The following is a 23,213-nucleotide window of genomic DNA, read 5'->3' as shown; positions in this document are numbered from 1 at the left end:
AGAAAATCAGCGTTGCCACCATGAGGTTGAAATATGTAGTGCAGGACATTCATTTTGTTATTACTGTACAGCCTTTTTCACACTGCACAATAAAGATGGCTTTTAAAAAATATATCTGGTTGATAGTTCTTTTTGAAAGCTACCCACACAATTGTCATCTTTTCTTGTGGTTTCCGAGGCGTACAGAGCAAGTGACATAATCCAAGACAGGGGTCAGGGGCGGAATTTTAACACCTGCACTCACGTCTGCAGCCCTGCTATGTTTAAATCAGTGAATCCCAACCTCCATTCGGAAACTCTAGTTTACTGGATCTGTACGTGTTCTTGTTCACAGAAATTTTAAAAGTATTTTCTTACATTTACAAAATTGCACTTTTAAACAATTCCTAATAATATATATATTTTTAATGTAGCCTATATTTACAATTATTTAAATATGAAACTGGATCTAAAATCAATCAAAGTGAATCGAAAACAAACCATTTAAGCGAAATTAGATAGTTAATCAGTCTGTCAAAGCACACTTATGCGCTATAAAGAGATCGTCATATAGTTTGAAATATTTATATTATAATACTTTATTTACACTATTGTCCCTTTCAATATGACGCAGTTGCGCAGAAGGGCAGTACCTTGGCGCCCTCTATTGACGAGCCACCACTGTTTACTCTTTTAAGTGGATGTTCAGTGTGCTGTTGTAATATTTTCGTCTGAATTTATAATACTCATTTTTTTGCTGCATGAACCAACTGCACTTAGTAGTTTTATTTATTTATTATTGTGTCAGAAGAATCCGTGAAATGATCTTAATATTATTAGAACTCATATGATATTTAAATTAAAAATTCTAATTCATTAAAACTAGAATCAAAAAGTTGTTGTTTTTTCCTGTTGTCCATCCAGCTTGATAAATGACCTATATATCAACTACATCAGATAAAATTTGCCTTTTTTTAATCTGATTTTTGTTGCTATGTCTTTCTTGTACGAGGAAGACACATTTTAGCGCACTGTTGTGTCTTTCAACGTACACACAACCTTGTTACCACAACCTTTTTGGCCAACTGGAAGAAGAGAAAAACAAAAGTGAGCTACATGGCTCTGCAAAAAATACATCATCAAGATAATTGCTCTGACCATGGGTAGGCAATAGGAATACAGTAAATCCTCTCTTCTATCATTTGAAATGTTCCCCCTGTTTTAAGCTGCAATAGAGTCTTTCACTCAAACCAATGCATTTTTTACAGTGTTACTTATATGATCAATACACATATAAAAGTTTTTCTCTCTTTAAAATAAATAAATATATATAGCTAAATTTGTTCTTGACCAGTTCGCATACTCACAAGTACTCTTCAGCAAAAACTGTCATAGCTTACTGTAATTACAATAGATACATTTAATATAACACAAACAAATTGACTTTCTTTGTTTAATAGTGACTTTCTTTGTTAAATAGTAAAGTTTTCCGGTGACTGAGTATCTTTGACATTTATTAATCTAAACAAATAGATTTTCCTTTTCATAGCCCGATATCGATTACATTTATGCATGCATAAATATGCATATGCATTTATGCATGTGAAAATAGAATTTTACTTTAAGTAAAAATAGAATTTTACTAGAAGGCAACTATATATACATAGAAATTGATACTGCATGGAATCCTTAACTGGGTCGCAAATTAATTAATCAATGTGAATCAAATTGAATCGGGACCTTGTGAATCCAATCGATTTGGAAATCTGAATCGATACCGTGCCCTAGTGTGTACCATTGATAGCTCATCTTGATTAATCAAATCAAACCTAAGATAATTGTATTACCTGTATCGTCAACAAAAATTACTTCTTATGTAGGCCCTACTCAAGTATACTGTATTACAGACTGTACTTTTTCTTAGTACAGGAGCTGAACAGCATTTATTTATTTATCTATCTATGTATGTATGTATTTATTTATTTATGTATGTATGTATTTATTTATTTGTTGTTATTTGTTTCACAAATGTCAATACAGTAACAGTGTGTAGAGGGTGCGCTTGTTTCATGCCAACCACTGACTTTTTCTTTGCGCTAGTGCCCGCCACAACGGGCCGTCTCTCTAAACAAAACGATCGCGTCCTTCCTTGCTTGGCCGCACGTGCCACTTAAAGCGCAGCACAAAAACATCACGAGTGACTCCTTCAAATACAGCACATGGTCGAACTGGCAGCTGCTTTTGCAAGTGGACACGACGCGACCCGAGCCCAACTTCTGAGCTCCGTTACAAACTTCAAACGTTGGAAGAGCCGTCTCGAAGACTGCAACCTCTCGAAGACTGCAACCTCTCGAAGACTTGGAGTGTTTGCGCAGTGAGCATTGTGACTTTTGAGGGCTTTTGCAAACGAACGCTACAAAACTCCGTTTGCCAGAAAGCTAACATGTCGACTAATCAAGTGAAGAGTTGCCCCATTCCCACCAGGGTTCTCACCCTGAAAGACTGGTCTCAACTTCCCGATTGCTACAGCCAGACGCCCGGAGGGACTCTTTTCTCCACTACGCCCGGTGGTAAGAAATATTGAAAGGAAAGAAAAAAAAATGGACAGCAGACTTCTGTTTTAAGTATGGCACATAATGCTAAAAGAAGATTACATTGTTGTAAATGACTTGTCGAAAATGCATCAACGCGATGAACGAAAAGTTGTACAAATAAAAAGAAAACAAAAAGTTATCGCGAGATGTTGCAAGTAATCATCACGTTAGTCTTCACAAGTTTGGATTTATAGCGCACGTGCTTCTAATTTGTAATTATACGGTTTGGAATAGCCATCGTATAAAGAAAGACGTGTGGATTGCATACGTGACATTTGCTGTACTACATTCCTACAGTCGTTTCGCAACGTCCATGTTGAATTAGCATAGCTTCTATCACGTGTTTTCAAGTCTGAATAGGAGTAGTTATGGATAAATACATTCGTACCATTAGTGTTGGGACATGACATGGATAATAGATAATAAACTATTGCGCCCCAATTATGTATTGCCAAATTATGTGTACAGTCACCATTACTACGAGTAGTCCTGAAATAATAAATACTCAAGATAAGTACACTTGACTTAAAAAACAAACAAAAACACGTGTACCCTCAACACAAGAAATGACGTTTAACCAAACGGTGTACTCAGTGGCCAATCGTTTCTGCTGTTGATTTGTACAGTACCACCCAGTCTTGAGGTTTCAACCGGGTGTTTATATCCTGCTACCAGTACAGTTCAAGTGATTGGCTGCACAGGGCGAGAGGCTGACCTTCCTCTGCTTGACGTTGCAGGAACACAGAACATTTTGTTCACGCGATGAGAAACTGATGTACTGTAAACATCTAATGGATTTGAAACATTGGCACTAAAATGAAATTAAGTAACACTCAGCAACACAAGCCAGGATTCTATTTGCATACAGAAACTGCTGTCGTCTATTGCTTCCTAGATTACGCCTGCCTTTTTTTTGTCACCCCTCCCTTTTGTCCTGGACACACTGCTCAGTGCAGTCATTGCGTAACATGTTTTCACTCCCAAATTGACAGGCTCATCAGATGTCCAAATTAGGTTGGTCAAACTCCAAAAAAAAAACATTAGTAGCAGATCACTACTAGTCCGTCATGTCAAACACAACACAGCAGTTTATGGCTCGGCTTGTTGGATGTTGGCCTAAGTCCAAACTTGACAGACTTCAAACATGTAATCACCGATTTATGATGTTTGAGACTTTGAGAAATGCGTACTTGAGGAGGCTATTTTCTCCTTAATAGAAATGCTACTACTGGTCCAAAGACTGATGATACATGTGGCTTTAATCTCCGAGAGTTTTTAAATGGGAATGTTATGTACTCTGATTTCCTAGAAGTCATTGCAGCGACACCCATAGCCCCTCCCTTCTGCACTCGAATGCACGTACACACGCTTGTTTTTTTTCCCCCCCAGTAGAAAATTTGGATCCGTTTGAGCCTATAAAATTGCAGAATGTCCAGTTTGAATAGATTTTTTTTTTGGCTTTGCTACAGAAACAATGAAAAGCAGTTTAGCAGTAAGGGGTCCAAACCAAACAAACTTTTGATTGCAGTATCCATCATTGGCACCGAAAGTAATATTTCACATGATGGCTTCTTTCGAAAGAGAATAAACAAATATGTATGAAAATAAATGTATAATTAATGAATGTCATTTTCCTCATTAGGTGTCGCAGGTAAGCTCATGCCAGCGGACTTTGGGCATGAGGTGGGGTAGACCCACCCTTGACTGGTTGCCAGTCAATTGCAGGGCACATATACAGTGGATATGAAAGTTTATAAATAACTGTAAATGCCAGGTTTTGTGAAAAAAATAATAATAATTAGACCACTTATCAGCTATTTCTGACCATTAATGTGACCTGTAACCAATTGAGAAAGTGTCAGTTGATTACTTTTACATCCCTTCGCAAAGATTTTTCACCATTGCGTTATAAATTATGGAAGCCCATTCCACCAGTAAAATAAAAACAAATACAAATGAAATATAATAATAACAATAACAATAATAATTTTTCTTTCAGAAGCCACTTAACGCCAGTGGAGTTGTATTTTTTAATGTCACTCACAAATATATAAATAAATAAATAAGGTGTAACTTGGGGTGACTTGGCTTTCATAGTTTGAGTGACATCAAGTAGTGGAACATTGTCAGCATTCCAACAGGTGTGTGGAGACTTTTTATATCCACCGTATAGAAATAACTTCACGTTCACACACATGGAAAATGTTTCATCACCTAACAATCAATTTCTCACCACAGGTACCCGCATAATCTATGACAGGAAGTTTCTCTTGGATTGCAGAAACTCCCCCATTGCACGCACACCACCATGCTGTCTCCCCCAGATCCCGGGGGTGACGTGCCCTGCTACTCACCCCGTAAGCAAACTGCAGGATGTCAAAGAGGAGGTGGAAGAGGAAGAAAAGGACGTTGCAGGTAATTTTTGCACATCCAAATATTTCTGCGGAGACACATATTGTCAAATTGCAACTGCTGTAGTTGTCTGTACATGGCAATATTTTCTGATTTTTGTGTTGATGTGATTAAAATCACGTGACCGTTTGATAACATGAGAACAATGCGGTATAGTACAAGTATGGCATGTTGTCATTTTCTTGGTCCTGTGGTACGTTTGTAGGTTGCAGATATCACAAGTATGTATCACTCTTGTTGCCTCTTGAGTCTTGACCATAAACAGGAAAGTAGTAGCTTTTGGACAACTAGGCAAGTGTCACATTACTGTATGACAGTATGTATACCGAGTTATTTTCTTACCGCAAAATTTGAGGTTTGTTGTCCGTTTGTACTGGCTGTGATTGAAGTTGATTTGAAAAAATATGTCCTGGCTAAATTACCTGTAATTATATAAAATCACTGCACCACAAGTATGTTGTTTAAAAATGTTAATGAATACTAGTCACATAAAAAAAAAAAAAAGGTAAGTAGTGTGCCTATTGGTGGCAGCAGCTGACCTAAGGTTTTGGTGCTATAGTTGAGTTAGTAAGTAAGTGTAAAGGGCAAATATAAATTTGCCTTGAGGATTATGGCTCTTATTTTTCTTTTGTCTGTGTTGGCATGTTTGGTTTTTTTTCAAGCTCCTGTCATGGTCACACCCTCGCGAGTGTTTTTTATTTTTGCCGTGTCAACTGTGGTTGTGCTGATAAGGGATGCAGTTTTTTTCCCTCATTGTGTCCGTTAAGGTGTGGTTCTCCTTGAGGGGCTTGTCAGTCTTATCCACTCCTGTCTCGATTTTTCTCTTTGTCTTTTTGAGCAGATGACAACCAGTTTGAGATGGACATCTAAGCTCCAGTTTTACCTCCTGTGGGAGAGTCTTCTATCAAAACACCTCCACCTACTGACCGAAAAGTGTTGCCGATAAGCTTTTTTTCATTTTTAAAAACCAAAGGCTCTTCTGCGGAACCAAAAACAATGGAAGCTAGGAAAAGTAGGGCGTTTTGACCCTTGTAATGTGTTTATCTTAAACATGGTTACTGGATGGATTGTTTGCTCACTGAAGCGACAGCAGGAGTTGAAAAGGAAAAAAAAAAACTTTTTATATCGTTTGTATATATTACAATGTATTATGTAATTTGTTTTTTTTAAGTTGGCAAATTCAAGATTGCAAGATAATTTACATTTCAATGGATGTAAAGTCAGCCTTTTCACTGTAGATTTTTATTTTTTATTTTTTTTGGTAGTTGACCCTACTATATAAGACACTCTGCATTTGCCACCAAGTGTCTCCTTTTTTTTTTTAGGGGCTTACTGAAAAATCTCCTATTTTTACGGAGGAAGGGATTAAATGTGAATAATTCCAAATAAAGGCTGTTTTAAAAAAAAAAGTCTTGTTTTTTTGGTATACTTTTGATGAATGCATATCATGTTGTAGTTTCTGTGGTTATACTAACTTTAAAAAAAAAAAATCATTTTGGGTTAATTTAGTTTACATTCCATTTTCATCCAATTCCAACAAATTACATTCTGTGCAGTAAAAGTGTACGTCACTTTTATGATTTAGATGAAAATCAACTTGCGCAATACAAATCATGCAGCCACATACACCTTCATGTACTTGCTGAGCAAGTGATGTGTTACATAATGTATGTAACTTGTTTTCTTCACTGGTGTTGACCCCCGAACCCTGAGACGGAGAGACTTGACTAGAAGGGACAAAAGCTTTTAGCCACTACACCTGCACAATTTAAGGCTAGCCAATAAATGAATAGCAACAGCAATTATGTAAGCAGGTATCAATTTCAAAACATACATTTGTGGTTTATGTCAGCAGTAGAAGGTGCTGGTGAAATGAATACAATTTCTTCTGGCTTATATAGTAGAAAGACAACTAACTGCGTGTTGATGTTCCAGGCTGGTTGGGGGTCGAGGCACTGATCCGCAGATTAGGAGGGGGGCTGGTTTTGGGGAATGAGGGCAGCTGCAGCCTAAAGGACACCCAAATTACATACTCTGCAATGTAGTGGAAGAGTGGGACAAATTTGGGTCTTTTAACTAGTACTTGTCACATAAATGATGTTGAGGATTTTACAAAACTGATGACGCTATTAGCTTCACAGTGTAATGTAATTTGTTCTGTTCCCAATTCTTGACATGGGAACAAACAACTACGCCTTAAAGTGTAGATTAACTCATTCACTGCCATTGACAGCTATAGATGTCAAAAATTAATTTGAACTATTTCTATTAGTTTAATTTTTTTCCCATTTTTGTCAACAAGAGTATGAAAACCTGTACATTATTTTTTTGTATATTTAGAACAGATATAAAATTTGTGATTAATCGTGAGTTAACTAGTGAAGTCATGCGATTAATTACGCTAAAAAAAATCACTTGATGCCCCTAATTTTAAATGATCTTGATTTTTTTTTTTTATCTTTTTCTTTTTTTAAAAGAAAATATTAAAAATGAGGGGCGTCAAGCGATTACAATTTTTAATCGCATGACTTCACTAGTTAACGATTAATCACAAATTTTACATCTGTTCTAATATAAAACATTTTTTTATAGGCTTTCATACTCTTAACTAAATGGGGAAAAATGTTAAATAGAAATAGTAAGTAGTAAGTAAGTAGTATATTAAGTAGAAATATTTTTTGACGTCTATAGCCGTCAATGGCAGTGAATGAGCTAAAGATGCATAATAGGTCCGTATGCTCGGCTGTTCTAGTCTCGTGATCTTTCTTTGTGCAGTATTTACTAACCAACATATGGTGCCAGGTAACTGACAGCCTATACTGTAAATCCAAAAGGTATGAAATGTTGAAATGAAATGTGGGAAACCAAAAACCCAATGACTTGGCTGCTACACACTCATTAAATGTAATTTATTTATTTATTTATTGGAGTAGTGATTGGTCATTGCATCACTGTAAACAACTTCAATGGAGACACTCCACCTTCCCCGTTGAGTTTAAAGTGAACTTAAGTAAATTGCTCCATTGCCCTTACCACAGTCCAAATATCCCCTTCTTTCCACCCCCCCCCCCCCCCCCTTCTCGCACTTAAGTTTCGGTGTGGTTGCAGGAAGGCTGCCTAGACTGGATCCGGTCGACCAGGCTCTATTTTTGTCAGCTGCTGCTGTTCAAGGTGGTGGAGGCGCATTGCTGGGATGACAATGTAAAGAGACACTCAAACACGCGGGCCTGCATGGTCACATCTATCCTAGAGTGGAATGGAGACTTGGAGCGCACACTGACCACGGGTGTATACAGTATGTGCACTGGCCGTACACAGCACATTAGAAGAACTTGCACAATATAATATACATTGGAAAAGATGTCACACATCCTTCCTCTCCAAGGGTATCAGCTCAGATTTATTATTATTGTTTGGGAGTATTTAGAGAATAAAGTTATATTTTTGAAACACACTTATTAAAATGACTTTCTTCCCTTGTTGAAAATCGGAGTACTGCCACTCATAACTAAAATATTCTACACAGCTCTTAACTCATTCACTGCCATTGACGGCTATAGACGTTTTGAAAAATTCATTTGAACTATTTCTATTAGTTTAACTTTTTTTCCTCACTTTCGTTAACAAGAGTATAAAAACCTAGATTATTTTTTTTGTACATTTAGAACAGATATAAAATTTATGATGAATCGTGAATTAACTAGTGAAGTCATGCAATAAATTGCGAAATTTTTAATCATAATTAATCGCATGACTTCACTAGTTAACTCACGATTAATCACACATTTTATATCTGTTCTAAATGTACAATAAAAAATTCTAGGTTTTCATACTCTTGTTAACAAAAATGGGAAAAAAATGTTAAACTAACAGAAATAAAATTTTGACATCTATTATTTTTTTTTATAATCTTTTTTTTTATTTTTTAAAGATTATTAAAGATGAGGGGCGTCAAGCGATTACAATTTTTAATCGTAATTAATCGCATGACTTCACTAGTTAACTAACGATTAATCACAAATTGTATATCTGTTCTAATAAAAAAAATGGCTTTCATACTCGTGTTAACTAAATGGGGAAAAATGTTAAACTAATAGAAATTGTTCAATTTTTTTTTTACGTCTATTATCGTCAATGGCAGTGAATGAATTAATGTAGAGCATGCATCCATTGAGAGTCTGAGACCTGTACTATGTTGTTTACCTCATTTTGGTTAGATTGCAAAAGGGTCACAATATGATGACATACTGCTCTCAGTAGAGTGCCAAAATTGAGGATTAGTTGTCATTAATCTGAATAGATTCTGCAAGTGGTCTTGATGTTCTGACTACTGGTGTGAGAATCTAATCATATGACAATTATGTTGCTTCATGTGCCTCGTACAATGTTTCAGATCTGTGTTTTAACAGTTGCTGCCAGCCAGTCTGCTGCTTCATTTATCACCAGTAGGCTATAGAAATGTTTACCAGCATGTTCTCCATAGATAACTTTTATTGTCTGCAACCATATCTTAGATTGCATATGTCACATGTCAGCGGTATGAAAGGTAGGCTACCCGCTGTTCTATCTAGTTATTTGGGCAACTGATTATTTTGTATCTTGGAACGCATTGCACTACTCGATTGGACTAATCATAGCACATTTCTTAAATTATTTAACCACTAAGCTTATTGTAGAGTTTCACAGTGTCACGACTCATCAGCAGACTGAGGGACTGGAAGAGTTGCAGAAAGGCATCGAAGTGGACATACTTGGACAATAAATAAATAAATAAATAATCTGCATAGGTTATTTAGGTTGATATTGAATATCCCTAATTTTATTTTTTTATTTTTTTACCGAGTAATGTAATGTGCTTTATTAGAATGCAATTTATCAACTGTTTAGGTAGCTGAAGTTTTGGACTCAGGCTGTTTCGATTGGGAACAGGCTGCCATCTGCTGGAAGAAAAATTAAACTACACTATTGTTGTGTATACTCTTTGTATCTTTTTTTTCCTCAACGTTATCGTGGTCCTGTAAAACAATATACATAGCCTATAAAAAACTACAAAATGACTTATCCCCTAGCAATGATTAAGATGAATTAATCACTTATCTATTTTGTGGCTTTAGTGTCGTAGACATCGATGTTGTCATATGATTAGAGTCACTGAATTTCCACGGGGGAAGGTGGGGGAGTCACTGCATTTTCCGGACGTCCCTCTGGTTATCTCTCTAATCTCTGATTGGACAACGAGAGGCACTGGGGTACGTCGCTGCTTTGATCTCAGTCATAGGCATAATGTACACAGTCACTTCGTGAGGGATGAACCGTACGTCCTTATCACCGCCTTATTGAATGTGGCCCGATTGAAGCCGTTCTCTCGTGGGCGTTTCAAACGCATTTGAACGTTTTACAGTCATCATGGGCCACTAATTTTCACAGGTAACAGGAAACAAAGTAAACAAAAAAAGTCAGTTTATTTAATTAAATTGCGTTTCAGGATTTTTTTATACGCAAAAGATAAAAAAAATCTATAAATATTTAAATAATGATTGTGTTATTTTCCACCCCTTATTATAATTACACATACATTGCTATCTGTACACTTGTGAAATCATTCTAAAATTACATAAAGTTAGGGTTGGTGCTTACTTTAAATAAATAAATAAATAAATAAATAAATAAACGTTTATATACCCATATTAAAATTTACATACATTGCTTTTTGTGACCCCAAAACAGCAATTTTTTTTTTTTTGTTTAATCTTATGATCACAAGTGTCTACTTTGGGTTATAGCACCAAACCAACGATTTGCTACCAATTGTATATAACACGCTTACTGTGATGATAAGTATTGAAATATGCATGGTAGTAAATGTCTGTAATCTCCAGATTTATGGTTTTAATTTATAGTTCAACTATATTTGTGTGTGCGTGTGTCTGCGCGCGCCGGTGAAATTGATGCATGAAGCAACTCTGCCACATCCAATATGGCGGATGTGTTGAAGTCACGCAGCAGCGGGCAACACTGGGTGGAAAGAGGCATCTATGTATATTTGTCTTTGGTCGCTGTAGCCAATCACGTGTACTGCTTCCCACAAATAGCGTCCCCCCCCCCCCCCCATTCAGAATGACGTCACGTCCCGCTAGACGCACTCGACGCTGGGGCTGAAACGCTGTCTTGTTCACTGCGGAAAACAAACGCATAAGGACGGAGTTTCCTTTACAGAAACAAATCGAATTCAGCTACTATCCCATCCAAGGTAAGGCTTAATTTATAGTCATGACTGTCAGTTTCTTGTGTTTGTAAGCCGAGTCATCACAAAGTTCAGTGTGTTTACAGAGCGGGTTGGGCTTGGCCTACAGGTGCACTTTAATGGTTTCCTCCGGATAATGTCGGATTGCTGGAGTTAACTAATGTGTGTTCAAGTAAACACCACTAAATGACTATTAACGTCGCCGGGGAAAAATAAAGCGATGTTTGAACTATTGTAAATCCTAGCTTGATATAAATGTAGACCCTTGTATTGCAACAAAGTACAAATGTTACGATTGCCGTTTTGTTGCCCAAAAATGTGTTATCCACTGCCAAACCCGAGGCTTAGGCAGTTATCACCCTTTTAGATGCGAATATGCCATGATGCTTGGTCAAGTGACCGCAAAATATGAAATGTCGTTGTGTTTTTGTTAGTACATTACACAATCATTATGTTATTGATGGAGAAACACTGGTCAAGTATTGCGGCCTTGCAAGAGAGGAAAAACAAATGGACGCACACGATGATGCAGCATTGAAGGCGAGTTATTTATTTATTTTGAATGATCAAGAATTATATTCAACCTATACCAAAATTGCTCTTTGTTGTATGATAAGATCACATTCGTTTTCCAAATAAATATTGTCGCGGACGTACGGCTCATTGCCTTAAGGTGACGCAAAGCAAATCATTAGGCCTCGGTCTCCTGCTCCCACAGCACCGTTACCACAGTTACACGGCTTTGCCATCTGTCAGCAGTGCAGTATTGACAACATTTTGAGGTAAAAGGTCATGTGGAACTAAAAACAGGGAAGTTTTTATTGTGATTGGAAACTTGACTGTTACCATGAAATTCCGTAATACTTTAACCTTAATAATGAATCGGGTTTGCTTTTTTCATTACAGATAATCATCAGCAATAAAGACACTGTACCTTTTGACAAATAGTGAAGCAATTTTTTTCTGTCGAGGAGAAAGTGAACGTGGCTGCTAGTGAAGGCTGACCTGAAAGCAGTCATTGGTGTTCGGTGTTTATAGTGTACATATAGTGAGTGACACAAGAGTCATTCATTTTCCGTTGCTATGGTTGTTCCGCATGAGCAAATCCAGCCAAGAAGGCTTAAACAAGAGTTGTGATGTTCCAGGAGTCTTCAGCAGTTTGTTGGGTAGGTAGGTAAATACTTTATGATCCCATTGGAAATTCAGGAAATACAGCTTCCTAGTCACAAAGTCCAGAGTGAAGCAAATAACCTTAGGAAATTGTTTGCAATGTGTGAAAGTGGTTATGCATGTCTAACTCGACACACATCACGTCAGGTGTCTTTGCACAGGCGCAAGCTGTGTGTGACCATGCAAAATAAAAACAAATCAGTCCACATCTGTTTTGCATTTCTCTCTTTCCCGTGGTGAATGTCATTAGCCTCTCGCAGCGCACTGTGACACAACCTCCTCCATTTGTGAAGTCTGTGTGAACAGCAAGATGGCGGCGCTCATCTGCTGAGTGGTGATGGATAATTGTATCACAAGACATCCCTGCACTGCAAAATCATCGTTCTCCAGTGTGTACAATATGCCGCGCATATTTGATGAGACCGCAAAACAGGCATGAAACATGAATATGGACCCATGAAAACCGCTACTGCTGTGGTGTGGGGAAGAGTTGCATCACTTTGGTGGCTTTCGGAGAGGAGCCCCATGGAATTCGTTACCTAGTGTGGCTCTTGAGGACAAATTAAACACAAACACTTGAATACATCTGTGTTTAAGTCCAATGAGATTCAGTGCAACGAAGAACACGATGATCACTTTGTTAAAGACTTTGCTATTAACAAACAGTTGTTGACAAAGTGTCTGTCTGTCTGTCTCTGTCTAGCTAGCTGGCTATCCATTAGGGGTGGGAATCTTTCAATGTCTCACGATTCCGATTTTTGGGTCTGCGATTCAATTTAGAATAGATTTTCAATTCAAAATGATTTGATTGACAATGACTTTTGCTTCAATCTATAGATGTGTAAGGAATTGTAATGATTGACTCCAGTCTGACTCGCTAATGCTAATTAGCGCACTACTCGCGGCACTTTTATCACTCAAAAGAACGGCTCCACGCTGGAAAAAAACTTTTATTGGAAAAACTTGATCGTGATTTTTTCCTTCTACTTTCTAATGTGGCTTCAACTTAACAGTGTATTAGACCGCGTGTAACCACCCTGCCCCTCAGTGGCCAAACTGAGTACAACATGAACAGCGCTCCAAATAAAGGCACACACAGACAAAGGCAAGACAGTGTAATATAAATAAAATAGATTTTCGGACATTTAAAATAGATTATGAATCGTACTAAATGAGAATTGCGATTATTTTTTTATTATTTTTTGGGCACACCTCTACTATCTAACTAGCTATCTAAATATTTAGCTAGCAATCAAGAAAGTACTTATTCATTTATTTAAAAGAAACCTGCGATTGGCTGGCAACCAGTTCAGGGTGTACCCCGCCTACTGCCCGAAGCCAGCTGGGATAGGCTCCAGCGCCCCCGCGACCCTTGTGAGGAAAAGCGGTTGAGAAAATAGATGGATTATTTATAAGAAACCCTGAAATTCTTCAATGCACTAAAGCATTTAAACACTCATATTTTCCATGAAAAAACAGTGGGGAAATGGGAAACTAAAATCTGAATAAACGGAAAATACAAATGTGTATATATAGAAAAAAAATCTGTGGAAATGTCACCTCCACGGGTACTGAACTGCAAGTGTGCAGAGGTTAACTATAGTTGTAAGTTGTAATATCACCATCTACCACTAGGTGACAGACATGGCTTAGTTGCACTTAAACCGCGTCTGAGTAAGTTTTTGCGGATTTGGAATGATGTGTAGGACAAGAGGTACCTCAATAATATTAACGTTTTGAGTGAGTGGATTTTTGTGAAATTGGTTTCAGTTGCTGTTTTGTGCCATCTTGAATGTTCCTTTTTTTAAATTATATATATATATATTTTTTTTTTTTAAAGCAAAAGAGCCCGTTGCACTGGAGGGGAAAAAAATCACTGCATGTGCTTATTTCGTTCTACAGACCCTTTGTTGTTGTATTAGGATTGTGCCGTTATGGGCAATTCATTTCCCAAAGGAGCCCTGTGAGAAACTAGTATGGTGGTTGAGTAACGCACTATACAATTTGAATTTAATGTCTTTATCTACTAAATGTGTGGATAATTAGGCAACACAGATTATGAACAATTATAAGCATAGTCATAATATAATTACATAACACTGCAGAGATTCTTCTAATGTTTTATTAGCCTGGTGGCCCACTCTGCTTTCCTTGTCCCCACGTGACATTTTATGTTTTATAAACCCATGTGGGCTGGTCACCATTAATGACGCATGGTACAAATAACTAATGTTGCAAAGCGCTTTTTGACCAAATTGTTGCTAAAGGGCAGGGATAGACAGATTATCGTCCAGGCCGATATAAATATAAATATAGATATAAATCCCAAATATCGTCATAAAGCTGAAGTTTAGCTCACTGAGCAGTGAATGCTTGCGAACGTAGCAAATTTCGGGTTTTCATCAGGATTGTAAGATGTTCACATACAGTTTTTACTTGTCGCAAAGACATTTACAACATCCATCCATCCATTTTCTTAACCACTCGTCCTCACAAGGGTCGCGGGGCATTTACAACATATTCAGACAATTTTTCACTGTATGTGAAGTTCTTTTGAATCCTCTTACGTACCCTGGCGAAACCCCCCAAATTAGCTACAATAGCAATCCTTTGTGACTGATACTGGGAACTTTTCATTTATGGATTTATTTAAATTTCCACTGTATAAGTGATGCTGATACTGGGAACTCCCTACAGTTTTTATTTAAATAAATAAATAAATAAATAAATAAAATTAAGAAGTTACGTTGAAAGTTTGGAAAACTTTATTTACAGTAAAAATTTACTTGGTTTTCCTTTATATATTTTTTATTTAGCTTAACATATGCTGATGACCCTGGAAGCGCCCTACAGTTTTTGTTATTATTTTTAAACAAAGCTGCCAGTTTTTATATGTTTAAAATGAAAAGAAAAAGTATAATAATAAAATAAAAAAAATCTAAGTAATATTTTCTCTTTTACTGCAAACTTGACGACTAATCGGCTTTGTATCAGCCCTGAAAAAAACATATCGGTCTATCACTAATAAAGGGTTCATAAAAGTAAAAAATCAAAGCACAGCATTTTTTGTGTTTCATTTTTACTTTATTGAAGACTTTGTTAGGGCTGCTCAAAAAGACTGTGAATGACCAGGCGATGCTCGAGGGCCAAACTTTTGGCTGGTCTGATAGTGTATTTTGTGTTTTCATTTCAGGCGATTTGTGAAAGATGAATCCAGACCAGCCCCCTCCGTACCCAGGCCCATCTGCTCCAGTCTACCCTGCCCAGGGCCAACCCTATGCGCCTCAGGGTTATCCTCCACAAGGGTACCCTGTAAACATGCAGCAGCCTAATCCAAATTACCCAAACTACCCTCCCGGGCCTATGGGAGCCGGGGGCCCCTATCCAGGGCCAGGACAGCCACCTTATCAAGGTCAAGGATATGATGGACAACCCCAATACGGCTGGCAGGGTGGGCCCCCACCAGGACCCATGTATGGAGAAGCTCCTAAAAACACAGGTGGGTGGTGGGACTGTGAGAACAAACGACCACTGACGTGATTATGAGGATTATTTAAAAACGACTGCACCCCGTATCCCACTGAGAGACAAAGGTTTGCAAAGGTAGCAAATGTTAATTTTTTGTTTTGTTTTGTCAGCATTTGTTCAAGAGCGCAAAGATGTGCGCCAGACATTCACCAATAGTTTTAATGGTGAAATAGAACGACAGTTACTTATGTAACTACGGTTCTATGAGTCCCAAATGACCGCCAGCATTGCTTGTCACTCAGAGCCCTCGTGTTGATTTGCGCGAGAAGGGACTAAGAGACTCTGTTCCGGCTACGATCCCCTTTTATGCATGCAGATCACATATCAGCCGGAATCCTGGAAATGCTTTTATGAATTCTTTCTCGAATGACGCATGCACGTGGGGGATTTCCGTGCTGTTTCAGCACCGCCACCTGGTGGTCGTTCAGGACTCATAGAACCGTAGTTACATACGTAACTGTCGTTTTGAACATGTTTCTCGTTTACAGTAGTTGCGAGTGTGCTATTAAAATATTTTTAAGATTATTATAATACATTCAATGAATTGATTTCTACAATGATTCAGAGGGATTGTCCCATGCTGTTATCATATTTTTGAAAGAAATCCGATGACATGAACCACACATGTCCACAGAGCACCGAATCCGTCTCCCTGCGCCTCGATGAAATCCACCAAAATCACGTTACACCACCTGCGCTACCATTTAGACCAGCTTATACCGGGTTTAAAATCGAGTCTACTTTTTGCCACCAAATTGGAGATGTGCCACGGGGCTTGGCAGCTCGGTGTGCCACACCGCCCAAGGTGGCAAAGCCAAATTCACAAACAATTTAAACTAAATGTGCTCCCGGTACGAAAATGATCTCCTGTCTTTACGCCGACTTTCTGTGGCCAAATTGTCAGGTGAGTCAGGGGCAGGACGGCTCCATGTGTCAGAACGCTCAGTGAGCCGCAGCACGACCCCAAACATGCTAGACCAGACTTGCCCCGGCACCAAAATGAAGCTGTGCCCGTCTTCACACCCAGCGCGTGGACGCCAGTCTGCCAAAGTAGGGCCCTAATACTGTAAATATCATTGGCTAATGATTCTCCCAAAAAAAAATCAAAATATTGTCATACCCTGTGCAACGCCATCTTGACCAGTTTTGATCAGTTATTGTAACCACTGTGACGTACCGCGTGCTATAACATGGCACTGTTAATTTTTTGGCTTGTACAGTGTATATAGTAATTTAGTAAGCAGCAGTACAACATAAGATACATTTTATGAAATCCAGTCCCTTCTTATGTAATCTGGAGAAATTTTTTATTTTTGTGTCAACAAACATCAAGCAGACTTTGATGCTCATATTGTTGCTTTTGTGACTCCTTCAGCATCTAAACAGTGGTTGCATTCTATACGGCAACCAAAACAACATTTAGGAAAGGCTTTTGATTGCAAAATGATCAATTTCGTGATGCGTAAGTGACGCCAACTCACCACAATGGCGGCACGTCAGCTGTTTAGTGGCCTTTCACGACAACCTCGTCATTTTCAAGATTATTTTACTATTTTCTTTATGACATAATCCACACATACTCCTGCTATCATAACACAGCCTATGTCAATTTCATACTATATATGTACCCCGACCACACTGTAAAACAGTTGGCAAATTCATTGTGATTTTAACCCCTTAGGACCCATAGATGATTGCAGTGGACATGACATATTTGCGTGTCTAAACAAATAAAAACACATAATTTGGATGATGAATTCTGGTTCATGATTGGACCTTAGCTAACCAATCACAATGTCGATTTGCATGATGTTCATGTTAAAAATGTTACATATAAGCTTGGTACGTTTACAACACGTTACAGCCATTCTATCCTGGCGTCCACTATAATAAATAAAAACATGAGATAACCACACCCAAAAAAATTCTACGTTGTTCTTATGTGGGAAAAGAGTCAAAATCAGTTAAAAAATAAAATAAAATAAAAAATAATGGCCAGCAGAAAGAAAAAATGCGGGTCTTAAGGGGTTAAATTCAAAATGGTGCATCGGTACTCTCTGCTAGCGATTTGGCTCATCACCACGAATCAAGTGAATTTAGATAACAGCATCAGACATATAGATTTATAAAGCACAAAGTTATACATACTGCATATAGCATCTTGATACTGAAATGATAATACTGCAAAAACTTAAATAAGTAAAACAGCGGAATAAAAGCTGGTAGCCAAACAACTTCAATGTCCTTATATTTGTATTTATTTAGAAAATATGATACTATTTAGAGTACTTTTGATAAAATAAACACATTTTAAAACACTTTAGCGCAATTTAACATTTCTAAACACACCGAAAATACTGTAACCTAGTCTAGGGCCACCAAAAGATTCCTTGTTTTAGCAATGTTATCATGAGCATGCCGGGAAGGATACAATATTTATTTTAGACCTCCACCAAGGCTCCACTCCACAGATCTTTAATCTTTGTATTTGGGTTTGCTTGTGGAGGATGGGGAAAAGACAAGTCTGGGGGATGGACGGTGCTATTCACGGCATGTTCTCTAATAATACTTAAAAATATATACCCTAATTCAGTTCCAAAGAAAAAAATGTCTTCATTTAATATCTATCACGCATTGCATGTTTGAGGTACTTTGCTATACAAACAGTATCTCATCGAACACAACCGAACAGAAACAATAATGCTTATCACAAAATAATACACATTAAAAAAAAGAGGGAAGTGTTACAAACGTGTCACAAATTAAATTGTAGAGCTTTGTATTATTGACACAATTCAGCACGCCTGGTCCAGCCATCAGTGAGCATTTAGCTTGTTGCACATAGCTTCAGGAAAACAATTTGGGGACAGACACGGAGTTTAGTGACCTTTTTTTTCATGTATTTTGGTCAAATACTCGTACTAGGTTTTCATACTCTTGTTAACAGAAGTAGAAAAAAAAATGTTAAATACAAATAGTTAAAATGATTTTTTGATGTTTATAACCGTCAATGGCAATGAATGAGTTAATGGCCTTTCCATTCATTGCAGTGGGGAAAGATGATTAGATGAGTGTGAACAAATGAATGTCTTATCTCAAGGCATTACTGTACCTGACGGTTGAAGATGAAAAGTACTGAAGTATGCCAAGGTCCAACTATCTTAAGATATGGCTTTGCCCTGTGGCTGATCAGGACTATTACACAACCAGTGTGCTCATTATCAACTAACCATAAAGCGCTTGAATAAAGGCCTCATATCGGAGGTCAAAGTTTATAATAAGTTCTATTGTCACTTAAACTTAACTAGCTGCTTCTGAAAAGCTGCCTGGCTGTTTCCTTACCTTCACATAAATGATTCATCTCAAACACGGGGTTAGAGACAGCTTGTTGTCTCGCTAGTTTTTTTGTTACACAGTCGCAAACACCAAGCGGGTAACCTAATCTCATTCATGCCCTGAAAGCTTGCAAAGGTGATAGCCCAGGGTAGCGCCAATGTTACTTAACCGTAAAGTTTGCCTTCACAATGGAGGCATCCCCTCTTGATTACTTTAGAGGGGATCCGATCTGTAAATTGTACTAAGTTCCGTCTCCCTCTTTCCACACAGTGTACATGGTGGAGGACAGAAGAAGAGAAAACTCTTCGGAAACGTGCCTGACAGCCTGCTGGACAGCCCTTTGTTGCTGCTGTCTGTGGGACATGCTGACATAATGTTCCTGCGCACCTTCATCACGCTCCCCGCCAAGCCCATCTGTGTGTGCCTCCAAACACTCGCATCCTTTCTCCCCCGTTGGCCTTAAAACCTCGCGGCCCCTCCCTCTTAATGTTGCCTTCATTTCTTTCAACACCGTGCCTAGAATGCACACTTTGTGTTTGCCACTTATTGTGACGTCGACAGGACCGAGCGGCCGAGCATCATCAGGGGCAGCTTGTAAGTCTACCTTGAGCATACGATAGGCTAGTTGATGTCACTTTGTAAAGAACACATCAAAGAGTGGCAGCAGCAGCTTGGCCTTCTTAGAAATACACGTACACATGACGACAACAGTCCTCTGCTCTCCCTGTCTTGTTTTGGTCGCGACATACTGAATGACCACTGACAAGCATGCACATCCTGTTTTAGCAGACAACCATCTTCCTGTATTTATACTCAACCTATAGCTTCCCCTTTCGAGTGTTTTCAAGATTTGTGCTTGCAGGCTCTGAAAAGTCAAAACACTGTCTTTTCCTGATAAGAAGTGGAGGAGTGTAAATTTATCCTCATGGCTGTCTTTTTGCAATCGTCTCACACCGCAGCACAGAACATGAAAGAATGCACAAAGAACCGATAATAGACAAGCAGGCTCATCTCGTGTGAGGGTCTCAAGCACTTTATGATGATTACCTCTGTATGTGTGTTCCCACTGTCATCAGCTCCTCTTGCTTTCTGTGAGCTGCCTTTTTGCTTTCTTTGTTGAGTTCCTTCATCTTGATCTTCTGTTGTCCCACAAAACTGGAAGCTGCGAGCGTCTACTGCTGAGCTGAAGGGTGTTTTCTGAAGAACTGACAATTGGATGTTTTTCCTCCCATTTGCACATTTCAAGTCGATTCACATGATAAACAATGCGTTTTGAGGAGGGCTGTGATTTATGTTTCATGACTTTTACCAGATTAACTTTAATTAATCAATTCTTTTACTCCCAATGTGATCTGTCATTTTTTTAAATATGCTAGAGATTTAACTGAAAATGAGAAACCAATGCTGTGATCAATAAAACCAATGACCCATTACATGCCTGTTTGCTTTAAATGAAAATCTTCTAATAAAATAATTTATTCCCATCAAGTCAAATGTTTAGTTTTTATTTGGGCGTGCAGCAGCAGCGCGTTTCTGAAAAGCGTGCATATAATGAAGAACAAAGATCATGGATCACGATCAGCTGTTCGTAGTTATCCTCACTTGGGTTATGGGTGTGCTGGAGCCTACCCCAGCTGACGTTGGGGAAGAGGCAGGGTTGACCTGAACTGGTTGCCAGACAATTGCAGGACACGGACAGAAAATGTAAAAATAACCAAACAAGGAGGCAAACCAGGCACAGGTAGGGAAAAAAACAACAAAGTCCAAATCCCAAGTGTGGCAAGATGTGGGGAAACAACTCGGCAAGACACAGACATACACTGAAAGCAACAAACAATGGACTGACAAAGACTGACGCAAAAACAGGAAAAAAGGAAGGCAGAAATTTGCGGGGCATCTCACTTTTTTATCGAAATACTGAAATATTTCACTTCAGTTCTTACGGGAATGCTATTCAATTCAGACTTATCACAGCCTTTCATAGCGATAAGTTCACATTTGTTAATATTCAAGCATAAACTGGAAGCTCTTGAGAACTCCTGAATTGCTTTGACGGCCACAATGATTTGCCTTTCATTTTTCAAAAAAAGTGCTCAGTTGTCCGCTAATTGCGTCAGGATTAATTCTTTACCAAGAAAAGAGATGCCTTCAACCACACTAGTTTTAATATAAGTCAGTTATTTTGTCAATTTGTCATATACATGTAAAAATTAGCATTTTAGCTCAATAGCTTCCAGGTCATGTGACCATTGTATTCAAAATCAGTGTGGCTGAATGAAATGTTTAACACTAACACAAGTGTAGAGTAATTTCAACCCTACTCAGTGTTTACCAGTGTAAATTTTAACACTACACAGTGTTGGAGTACTTGTTAAGTGTGGGAAAAAAAGTAATACTTTGAAGTGTCAGATTTACACTCATTGGTGTGGACACATATAAACACTTTTCTACTGTTAGACTTAACACTCTCAGTGTTAATCTAACACTGGCGGTTTTGCTGTGTGTGATCAAGCACTGATTTGGGGTCAATAGGTCACATGACCTGGAAGATATTGAGCAAAAATGCTAATATTTGCATAAAAATAAAAAATACGTTGAGAGCTCAAATGAAAAAAAGAAGAGGTTTGTCATCCAGCCAACATGCTACTATGAGTCAGCACTGATTTGGGTGCAATAGGTCACATGACCTGGAAACTATTGAGCAAAAATGCTAATATTTATCGGGGTAAAAAAAGGCAACCACTTCATGTTGATCCCTGGCGAAACATATTAGCCTCTTGTAAGGTGAGGCTACAGCCATGTAATATAATGATTACTAGACCGACAATTATATAAAAAATGTACGTTGATCTGATAGAACATATTTTTTGACCATATTATTGAAATCTATATGGGTTTTTAAAATGAATGAATTATTAGTTCACCACTAGATGCCGCTAAATATTACACACTGTCACTTTAAGTAATTATGTGCATATTTTTGCGCTGCCAACAGGACACTGCTTAACTCATTCCCTGCCATTGACGGCTATAGACGTCAAAAATTCATTTGAACTATTTTTATTAGTTTAACATTTTTCCACTTTTGTTAACCAGAGTATGAAAACCTAGGAAAAAAATGATTGTACATTTAGAACAGATTTTTGAATTTTTGATTAATTGTGAGTTAACTAGTGAAGTCATGTGATTAATTACGGGGGGAAATGAATTCCCTGACGCTCCTAATTCTTAATAATCTTTTCTTCTTTCTTTCTTTTTTTATTTTAATTTTAATTTTATTTTTAATAATCTTCTTTTAATTTTTTTTAAAATAAAAGATTATAAAAAATTAGGGGCGTCAGGCAATGTAAATTCTTAATCATATTTAATTGTAAGACTTCACTAGTTAACTCAATCAATCAATTTATTTCATAAATTTTTAAAAGAAAAAAGACAATAAAAAACAATATTCGATTTCCAAGTAAAGCAAAAGAATGAAAGGGGACAGAAAGAAGTAAGTGCCCTGATCAACTAAACCTCACGATTAATCCCAAATCTTATATCTGTTCTAAATGTACAATAAAAAATTGTTTCTAGGTTTTTATACTCTTGTTAACAAAAGTGGGAACATTTTTTAAACTAATAGAAAGTTAAAATTAATTTTTGACGTCTATAGCCGTCAATGGCCGTGAATGAATTTGATTAATTAATTATAATTATGATTACTCAGCTTGTGAAATTGTATACTTTCTTGTGGTGCCTCATTATAATGGTCAACACTGAAGTAAGACTGCAAGGTCTCATCATTCGTTTTCTTAAAAAATGTCATGGTCATTCTATTGTTTTAAGATTAAAAGTAAGGAGTTATTTTTCTTTCTTTCTGAAATCGTTCTAAAATCTTTACATTGTCATAACATCCTTAATTCTTAGCAAGCTAGCATTTTAACACAATTTTAAGTTATCTTTCTTGT

At 37.6% G+C, this 23,213-nt stretch overlaps 2 protein-coding genes across 2 annotated transcripts; both read left to right on the top strand.

Annotated features, from left to right (window-relative positions):
• Positions 1-2,127: 2,127 nt before the first annotated feature.
• eif4ebp3l (eukaryotic translation initiation factor 4E binding protein 3, like) lies at positions 2,128-6,394 on the top strand. Its single transcript, XM_086085574.1, has 3 exons — positions 2,128-2,549; positions 4,812-4,988; positions 5,827-6,394. Exons 1-3 carry the CDS (start codon positions 2,423-2,425, stop codon positions 5,853-5,855), a joined length of 333 nt encoding a protein of 110 aa, XP_085941700.1. The 5' UTR covers positions 2,128-2,422; the 3' UTR covers positions 5,856-6,394.
• Positions 6,395-11,104: 4,710 nt separating this feature from the next.
• LOC147168213 (cysteine-rich transmembrane module-containing protein 1) lies at positions 11,105-20,747 on the top strand. The gene is made up of 3 exons (XM_086085875.1): positions 11,105-11,235; positions 15,593-15,898; positions 19,534-20,747. The coding sequence occupies exons 2-3, from the start codon at positions 15,607-15,609 to the stop codon at positions 19,635-19,637; spliced, it is 396 nt and encodes a 131-aa protein (XP_085942001.1). The 5' UTR covers positions 11,105-11,235; positions 15,593-15,606; the 3' UTR covers positions 19,638-20,747.
• Positions 20,748-23,213: the final 2,466 nt, after the last annotated feature.

The sequence above is a fragment of the Leptonotus elevatus genome, chromosome 9 (assembly GCF_054856555.1).
Source record: "Leptonotus elevatus isolate MCC_2025b chromosome 9, RoL_Lele_1.0, whole genome shotgun sequence".
Lineage (NCBI taxonomy): Eukaryota > Metazoa > Chordata > Actinopteri > Syngnathiformes > Syngnathidae > Leptonotus > Leptonotus elevatus.
The sequence above is the reverse complement of the archived record's forward strand: the minus strand, read 5'-3'. Positions and strand labels throughout refer to the sequence as shown.

What these genes read in the sequence shown, in the direction of transcription:
- eif4ebp3l (XM_086085574.1), top strand. Translation starts at nt 2,423, where the DNA reads ATGTCGACTAATCAAGTGAAGAGTTGCCCCATTCCCACCAGGGTTCTC. An exon ending in TTTCTCCACTACGCCCGGTG is followed by an intron (nt 2,550 to 4,811) that starts GTAAGAAATATT and finishes TTCTCACCACAG; the next exon opens with GTACCCGCATAATCTATGAC. An exon ending in GGAAGAAAAGGACGTTGCAG is followed by an intron (nt 4,989 to 5,826) that starts GTAATTTTTGCA and finishes CTTTTTGAGCAG; the next exon opens with ATGACAACCAGTTTGAGATG.
- LOC147168213 (XM_086085875.1), top strand. Translation starts at nt 15,607, where the DNA reads ATGAATCCAGACCAGCCCCCTCCGTACCCAGGCCCATCTGCTCCAGTC. An exon ending in AGAAGCTCCTAAAAACACAG is followed by an intron (nt 15,899 to 19,533) that starts GTGGGTGGTGGG and finishes CTTTCCACACAG; the next exon opens with TGTACATGGTGGAGGACAGA.